Here is a 9,185-nt window from a genome sequence, read left to right on the forward strand (position 1 = left end):
TGCCCCTCGCCTGCCTGCTCCTGCAGCTCTGCGCGGCCGCGCGCCCGCCCGCGCCGCAAGGCCGGGCCGGGGAGCTCCTCAGCGCCGCCATGCAGCGCCTGCAGCAGGTCTTCGACATCCCCGAGCTGCCCCGCGACGTCCTGCCCCGCAGGAAGCCGCCCCAGTTCATGGTGGACCTCTTCAACAAGGTGGCGGACTCCGACGGCATCACCAAGGCCGCCGAGCTGCTGGAGGGCAACGTGGTGCGGAGCTTTGAAGACCGAGGTGAGCGGAGCCGGGCCGGGGCGCGCGTGGCCGTGGCGGGGAGGTGGAAGGGTGGTGCCGGGCAAAGCAAGGTGGGCTGCGAGGCAAGGGGTCTCCCGTGGCAGGCGAGGCTGTTTTGGTCGCAGAGCTCTTCACTGCGCCCTCCCCACACAGACACTTCGTTTCATGGGGGCTGCAGGGATCCGGGTGGTAGCCGTATTGGTCTAGACTAGAGGAAACTACGAGTCGGGACTCGTAGTAGAGAGGGTATCTTTTATTACACCGTCGAGATTTTTGCAGAAAAAAACAAGAACACCCCAAAACTTTTCATTTGTAGGCTGCAGCGTTTTGATTTGCTGCCTACATCTACTTTTAAGTCTGTGTTCACTACACTGTCTTCTGCTGCCACCTCGGAAAAGAACTAGAGCTGTGTAGAGCTGAGCATATCTCCGAAGATATGTTGCCATTAACTGGAAAATCAAATTATTCCCATCCCAATTATGTCCCCTGTGTTGTGCCCAGCGGACACACTGATTTGGAAATAAATAAATACGCAGTAGCAGCAGCAACAACAACAACAACAATGTTTCTTTTCCAGTTTATTTTGATGAGTCTTATTTCTATTTCAACATCTCATCCGTTGGGAAGAATGAGCAAATGCTAAAAGCTGAGCTCAGAGTTTTCAAACTGAAGAAAACACACATGGCTGGAAAATCTCTGTTTCAACATTTTTGCAAAGTAAGTGGTGAGATTCTTTGTCCATTAATTAATTATTCATTTGTGCCATTAGGGTTAGTTATATGGGTGTGTTTAAGAAGATAAAGTCAAGAAAAGAAAGGTGAGTGAGACATGGGAGCACAACCATCTGTTGTGTATATGCAAAACTGTTATGTTTTATTTGATTATTGCCAGCACTTTAGATCTTCCATCCACTTCTTTTGCTTCCAGCCTGGAAAGAATTGCATCAAGGCGTTGGGCTTTGTTGATGAGCTATCTTTTTTTTTTCTCTTGAGACATCTGTGTTGTCAAACAGTCTACACTTTTATCTATGCAAAAGGGAGCAGGGCAATTTTCTGTTCCTTAAAAATGAGCTCAAGCCACAGCCGTATTTTGAGATGCTTCAAATCCTGGTCCAAATCTTACTGCTTTAGTCCATTTCCAAGGAACCAAGAAATTGGCATACCCAAATTTAAAAAGAAAACAACAAAGACGTTTTGGGACAATATCAAGTAGTTGAAAGAGAGAGAAGTTATGGGCAAGTATTTTCCATATACAGGTATTTCTTTTCAAGAGTGTTTTCTCAACACCTTGGCACTCTGCCCAATGTTCCATGATTTTAATATGCTTTTTTCATTATGAATACCAAATATACATGTTCTTATGTGTCACTTTTCCCAACCTGAGGTCAAGATATGTACACAAATGATACATTCTTGCCCTTTATGGAGCTAGCCAAAGGAAACTTCTTTTAATCTCCTGAAGAGCAACAGAAATGTGAATCCATCCCAGAGGTGGAGCAAATGTGAATTTTTACTGTCCATCTTTCTGAATATCATTTCATTTTATTGTTGTTGTACTACTGTATTCAAGGTGGAAGTATATGAGATCCTGGAGAGAGGAAGTAAGCCCCAGAGAAGAAATCTCATTTCATCAAGACTATTGTCTTTATACACAGAAGGCTGGGAGGTGTTCAATGTCACAGAGACAGTAAGCAAAGAATTCTTGCTTTTTTTCTCTCTTTCTCTTTTTTTTGCTAAAGATATAACAAATGCATGGCCACTTTGGAACTTCATGGTTGCTTCTGTCCTATGCATTGTGGTCAATCAAAACTTCAGGTCAGTAACAGAGATGGAGCTTTCAAGTCTTTAGCTTTAAAACCACAGGCTGGTAACACCTGAGCTATCAGGGAATTTATTAACTGCTAGGAACATAGAGCCAAGTATCCCTAACTGCTCCATTAATAACTACAGAATTCTCACTACAGCATGTTAGTTTATGTGGTCTCGGGGTATATGGCTGATGTCTAAGGCAAGATTTTCTTGATTTACCATTATGCTATGACAGGGCAGAAGTAAGCTTGTTTATGTATTTTAATTGTACTTTTTTGTTCTTTATTATATTTAGATTTCTCTGTAATTTTAATTCTAAATTACTTAATTTCTTGGCTCATAATTTACTTCAAGGATTCATTAAATTATCAACATGTGGCCTTGGTCTTAACCTTATCTACAGTTTAACCTGTTTTGTTTGGTTTTGTTTCTCTTTGAATCTCCCTTGAGAATACACGATCTTTAAACATACATGAGTTGAAGATCCATAGTATCAACCTTAATTATTTGTTGTTGTTATAACTTTTCAGGAGATTCAGTGACATGCTGGGTGCATCTACATGTTCATTAATGTGCCGTAATTATGGTGCATTACATTTAGTACCTATAATGACAGGTGCTAAGTTAAATGTCCATTAATTAGCACAGATGGGGTATTTTTGTGATGCTACTGCACATTAGACTAAATCTGCTGCATATTAGTGCATAGGAATGGGCTTTTCCTGCCGCGCTAATGTGTGTTAGAATCAGTCTTCTGCTCATTAAGCCTCTGGTGTAGACACACCCACTGAGTCATCTCTTGCATCACAGTGGCCTCAATGGAGAGTGATATGGTTTTGCCTATTAGCTCATAATCATGACAATTCTATACAGTAATTATTAATAATCTTGCTTGGTTGCAGGCTAATTTATTCAAGTATAGCCTGTACATGAGTGTTAAATGAAGGTCTGTATTATTCTGTTACTAAGGTTACTAGGAAACAGAAAGATCTGATAAAGAACACTTAAGTTTCTGACAGGAATTTCAACTTGTCGACCTATCATTTTAATAGTAAATTATCAGGATATTCATTCTTAACGCTTTTGGGGAGTATGCTCTATGTGCTTCATACAAAAAGAGAGGATCATTTCCTGACTTAAGTGCAAAATACAAATTTAGCTTTCCTCATGTAGTTGCAACTACCACTTCTTTTCTAATATAATAAAAGCCTTGGTCTGTCTGTCTTTCTGTCTGTCTGTAACACTTGCTGAACTGCCTATGCACCAGTGGGCTGAGCAGGCAGGGGCAGGGCCAGCTGAGTTAAAACGGGAGCCCCTCCACTGCTGCCGTCTCCTCCTACAGCTTCCAGTGTGGCAGCTCCCCCTGCCTCACCTCCACAGAGGCTCTTTTTAACAGTGTCCCCACTCTTTTTAAGTCCTCGGATTGTGGTCTGGCTGGGTTTTTTTAAATTTGCCCAAATGTCCAGAATTTCCCTTTGCTCTGGGGGTGGGAGCAAGGGCTGCAGCTGCAATAGTGCAGGGGGAGGGGAGGGTTGTCTGCTCTCCAGCGGGGAAAGGAGCAGGTGGCAGTGCAGGTGGCAGTGCCTGTACTCAAAGGGGCTGAGCAGCCACCACCTGTGGGGAATGGAAGGCGGGGAAGGAGGCCATGGCCAGGCTGCCTGCAGGGCACTGCAGGCCTTTCCCGGGGCAGGGGGTCCACAAGCCTCCCCTCCTCTTCCCTCAGCCCGTGCTGGGGCCCGACACACTCTGCCGCCACCGTCTGCATGAACTGGAGCCACTAGCTCTGGCTCAGGCAGGGTGAAGACAGCTGGGGCCCTCCAGCAGGGCAGGGGAATGCAGGTTGGGAGTGAGAGGCACCGGGAGGGGACTGTGGGTTGGGACTGAGGGGCACCAGCAGGGATTGGGGGGTGGGGGAGATGTGAGTTGGGAATGAGGGGCATCATCGGGGCCCATGGGGCCCAAGGTAGTGCAGTTTAGTGAGTGAGGGGCACTGGCAGGGCTGGGGTCAGTGGGTTGGGAGTGAGGGACAGCAGCAGGGCTGGGGGGGCTGTGGCTTGCCAGTGACAGGCAACAGAAGGGGCAGGGGCAGGGCCACCCCTCGGTGCTGGCCATGTTAACACTTCTTTGAAATCCGTCATTCATGATGGGCAATTGGCTAGTAATAACACGTATGTTCTTGTAGTGGACAACCAAAGCAAAGCTTGTGACCAATTCTAGGTTACCCAATTAGGGAAGAATTCTGTTTCACCTTGTTTGAACTAGCATGCTTCGAATCCTCTCAAGGGTGCTGTGGAGTGCCAGCCATGCAATGTTTGTGTTTCTAACAGTGCTAACAGTATTTACAAGATAAACCCAGAGATTTCAAGTAGGAATCCGTAATTTAAAATATTCTGACCTATTTTGGTCCTTCTGAGTTCTCCATGACAGAAAAATTGCTCTATTTTAATGTGGTCAAAAGACAAGTAAAAACTAAGAGCTGGTATTTTTGGTGAGGTGCCTTGAGTCTAAGGAGGGATACTTTGCATCTAGCAGGGCACAGAACCACTGACCTAGCCTATGACCGAAACATAACTTGTGACCAACTCTTGCATTACCCAACTCAAGTGTAAGGATGATTGTACTACAGTGGAGCCCAGGAAGGGCTCAAAGTCCAGGAGGGATCATAGCCAGAGACTGCCAGAGCCAGCGAACCTGGTGATTTCAACTGGCCCAAGAGCAGGGCCAGGGCCCACAGGGGGCCACTGTTAGGACCTGCAGTCAGGGAGGCTGGAGCCTAGAAGCCAGGTCCAGTACTGTGGGCCTGAGGTAAAAAGGCCAGTGAAAGCAAGAGAGGAGGAGGCCAATAAGGCCAAGACCCCTACAATAGTGTGACAATACAGTAACACCCAAGAGGCATGGGGCATGGTATAGGGAAGAACGGAGCCATGCAAGGAGCTCTTAGGGCTACAGGTGCCCTGGAGGGGCACAGATATGCAATTGGCCCTTAAAGCTACAGGTGCCCTGCGGGGACAGAGATGGGCCAAGAGGGCCCAACAAACTTAAGAGCTGAATCAAGATTACTGGGGTATGGGAGAGACCCAGTCCTAATTAAAGTGGTCCAAGTCTCACTCTAAGGCCTGTGGGCAGCCTCCCTTATTCAATCTTCATTAAGAACAAGTCATAGGGAGTGAGCAGTCAGGGAGGGCTATATTAGAGGCAGAGCTGGGCAGGAGCCACACAGCCACCAGGGGGCATCACAGCTAGGGGTGAACCGATAAAGATTTTTTTGGCCAATACCAATGCCTGATTATTAATGAGCCATACTAGACAATACCGATCCAATTGTCAATATGTAGCCTGGCAGCTTGGAGAACAGAGCCTGGTGGGTAAGTCTTTTGGGAAGGGGTGGAGGGAGGGAAGAGGCATGCAGAGGGGCAGATCGAGGCTCCTGTGGTGAGGGAGAGAGTGGAGCTGGAGGAGGCGCAGGGGCATGTGCCCCCCTGGATCTGTGCACGAGGTGAGGGCAGGCTGCCGCTGCAGACTGGGGCCGAGGAAGGTGCTGGGCTCTTCCCTGGGCTGTGCTTTAGGCAGGCAGTGGCACTGGGAGGGGGAGTACAGGGTCCCCGCAGCTTCTCATGGCTACCCCATAGCCCCTACTCCCAGCACCTCCACCATCTACCCCAAGCACAACCCCACTGAGATGAGCCTGCTCCCAGCCCTGCGCACAGCTCCAGGGGGCACATACCCCCTTCATGCCTCCTCTGGGGGTGTACAGAGCAGCGGGAGCCACCCTCCACTGCACCCCTCCTAGATGAGCCACTCACGAGTCCATCCCGCATCCTGGCTCGCCTGGGCAGTGCCTGCTCCAGCTCCACTCCCCCCCTCACCACAGGGGCCTCAATCTGCTTCCCACGCTTCTTCCCCTCCCTCCACCCCTTCCCTACAACAGGCTTACCAGACAGACACTGCTCTCCAAGCTGCTGGGTTGGCTGCCTGCATGCTGTAGCTGCACACAGCATTTATCAGTGACATTATTGGCCACATCAGCCAAAAAAAGCAGATTGTCAATAATGTCACTTTTCCTTTTATCGGTGTCAATACCATATGAACTGATGTATCAGTGCACCTCTAATCACAGCCATCTCTAGGGGCTCAGTCCTGTCACAGGCAGACCTCTCCTTATTCCTACAGTACATTTGGATAAAACTCAGAGGTGGTTACAAGTTGCACTTTGATCATCAACTGAGTGAAACAGAATTCTGTCCATGGCCTTCTCTCTTTATTTCCATATAAACTTTGTTTGAAATCATTCAAATGATCTTTTACCATCTTCCTTTTCTTATGAGGTTTCCAAATGGGTTAGGAACAGCCACTACAACCATGGCTTTTTGATCACTGCAACTCGCCTATCTGAAAAGAAAATGGAATACAACTTCGTGAAATTTGCCAGAAGCCAGCACAATGTGCAAGACAGCAGGAATGCTCTTCTAGTCCTCTTCACTAATAATGACAGACCAAGGTCTTCCAGCTTTTCACCCTCTTCCTCAGGTGGGTCAAGACAAGAGTAATTTCCACTCTCTAGCATGTGATTCCCTTGAAGTTCATTTTCTCTCACTTTCTAATGCATTTCCTGTACATAATGCAATTACTTGCATGCAATTCCAGACACTAATTCTGTTTGCCATTATCAAGAATTTGTTTTGATAAAATAATTTTATTATTTCTCTTCTATAGCAGGCCACTGTACATCTCAGGCTATGTCTACGTGGGAATAAACTGCATGTGCATCATTTTTTGCTTCTTTAGGACACACAAAGATTTTGGGGTCTTTTGCTTATTTTAAAGGGGGATGGGTGGTTCTTTCTTCTTTTATATTGCTATTTGAATTCCAGAACCAGTGGGCGTGTCTACACGTGCAATTAATTTGAAATAGGCTTACTGCACAGTAAAAATACTGTGCAGTAAGCCTACTGGGGAACACATCTACATGCGCTTCCTCTTGGGAGCAGATTTGCTCCTACCCTGCTCTGCCCCCCTGAAGCAACCCAGGGGGAGCTCCAGGTTCCCCCTGTGCTAGGCAGAGGCTGGCAGGGAGTACAGGGCCAGGATAGAGCTGTCTCCTGGCCCCATAGATGTCAGCAGGGGTCCTGATGTGCACTGGGTGGGAGAACTGTTGCTGCAGAGTTCTCCCACCCCTTGCACATGGGGACAAAGAGAGTTCTCCCACCCCGTGCCCAGTAGGGCTTCTTAGCAGCTAGCCAGAAACCTGTCCCTGTCTGGGGCAAGTCCTAGCCAGCTCTGAGCTATACCCTTCCTCCATAGCTGCTTCCCAGCCCTTTGCCCTGATCATGCAATCAGGCCACAGGGCTGGGAAGAGTCCCCTCCCCCACAGCTCTTTCTGAGCCCCATGGCCCGATCCTCCAGTGGGGTAGCTAGCAGTGAGCCCCAAACTGGGTGGGGAATCCCTGCCCAGCTGGGGGCTCACTGCTAGCTACCCCACTAGAAGTTCGGGGTTGGGGGCTTGGACCTGCCCCTCCCCGACAGCTCTTTCCAAGTCCCATGTCTCAATTGCCCAGTTGGGCATGGGGTTGGGAAAGAACTGTGAGGCTGGGACCTGGCCCAGACCAAGACAGTTCCTGGTCAGCTCCAGGCTGCACTTGCAGACTTCCCTGTGTAGCCCTGGGCTGGCCAGGAACTGTCTCAGTCTGGGGCAGGTCCCAACCAGCTCCAGCCTGGACAAGGAACTCTCCCCATACAGGTTGCTCCCAGCTGCAGGTCTGTGATTGGAGCGGGGACTGGGAGATTGCTCCCTGCCCCCTGGAGCTGCCTGTGGCCGGGGCAGGCTCCGAGCTCAGAGCCCAGCCAAAACAACATCCCCCCCCACCCCAGTGCAGGGAGCTCCCAGCCCCATCCCCACGATCGGAGCAGGGGCTGGGAGATTGTCCTGGCCAGACTCTGAGCTTGGAGCCCACCCCAGCAGTTCCTGGGGACAGGGATCAATCTCCTACCCTCTAGACTTGGCCCAAGACTGTGGAGTCTTCAACACACTTCCTTTATTTATCTCGTTTGGGACCTTTTGTGCAACAAAGGAGACTACAGGATTTTATACCGAGTAACTTGCAGCTTAGGAGATAAATAAGTATTTAAGATTTCCACAATATGTAATTTGCTAAGTATCATTTTAATAAGCCACTCAAAACATTTTGTTAAATCTATGGGACCAATGCTTTTTCAAGTAATTAAATTTACAGGAAAACATTGTACCCTTCATAGGAAGGGTTAGCTTACTTCTGGAATGTTATTTTGTTTGCAGAACTGCAGCCATCCTCGTCTGTAGGTGGTGCTCCTACCCAGACACCTCTCCAAAGTGAGATCTTGGAAAATTTCAGAACAAGTAGGAGCAGAAGGACACGGGATACATCATCCCTCTCCTCCAAAGGTCAGGTTTTGTCATGCCGTCGAAGAGAACTCTATGTTGACTTCCAGGCAATTGGCTGGTCAGGATGGATCATTTACCCAAGTGGATACAATGCTTTTTATTGCATAGGTACCTGCCTGTTCCCCTTAGGGGAGAGTCTAAATGCTACCAATCATGCTACTGTCCAGTCCATTGTGCATACACTTAAATTGTCCCAAGATGTCAGCATGCCATGCTGTGTCCCAACTGAACTGAAGTCCATCAATCTCCTGTACTTTGATGACAAGGAGAATGTTGTCCTGAAACGTTATAAAGATATGGTGGCTGCAAGCTGTGGTTGTCACTAAGAAGAGCCTTTACTTTTGCGTGGAATTGATTTGTGTGTGGACTCAGTTCAACATTAACAGGCAAGGGTGTAGCCAGGCAGCCGACAGCTACTCTTGCTCCCACCCCCAGGGTTTCAGCAAAGAAGTAAGTGCTCTTCAGACTGGCTGACTTGCAAAGTGTCTTGGGCAGGGCCATCACTACCTGGGGGGGATGAATCGGGGTGACCACCCCAGGCCCCACGCTTTGGGGGGCCCCGTGGAGCTGGGTGGAGCAGCCGCAGTGACTGCTCTGCTGGCTTCATGTCCAGCCTCTTGCTCGTAACTCCCTCCTTCCCCCACCCCCACTCTGCCAGCGGTGCCACTGCTGATGGCAGTGGCAGCTTCTTTGGG

General features: G+C 48.6%; 1 protein-coding gene across 1 annotated transcript in view; it reads left to right on the forward strand.

Moving 5' to 3' along the window:
* LOC109323853 (bone morphogenetic protein 2-like) overlaps nucleotides 1–8,816 on the forward strand; it is an 11,379-nt gene extending 2,563 nt beyond the window's left edge. Inside the window, exons 2-6 of the mRNA XM_019555522.1 lie at nucleotides 27–264; nucleotides 842–981; nucleotides 1,834–1,950; nucleotides 6,398–6,599; nucleotides 8,620–8,816. Of these exons, the coding sequence (XP_019411067.1) occupies nucleotides 27–264; nucleotides 842–981; nucleotides 1,834–1,950; nucleotides 6,398–6,599; nucleotides 8,620–8,816 (894 nt within the window). The remainder of the gene's footprint in view (nucleotides 1–26; nucleotides 265–841; nucleotides 982–1,833; nucleotides 1,951–6,397; nucleotides 6,600–8,619) is intronic.
* The last annotated feature ends 369 nt before the right edge of the window (nucleotides 8,817–9,185 follow it).

This window comes from Crocodylus porosus, unplaced genomic scaffold, assembly GCF_001723895.1.
Source record: "Crocodylus porosus isolate Cpor-Errol unplaced genomic scaffold, CroPor_comp1, whole genome shotgun sequence".
NCBI classification, from domain to species: domain Eukaryota; kingdom Metazoa; phylum Chordata; order Crocodylia; family Crocodylidae; genus Crocodylus; species Crocodylus porosus.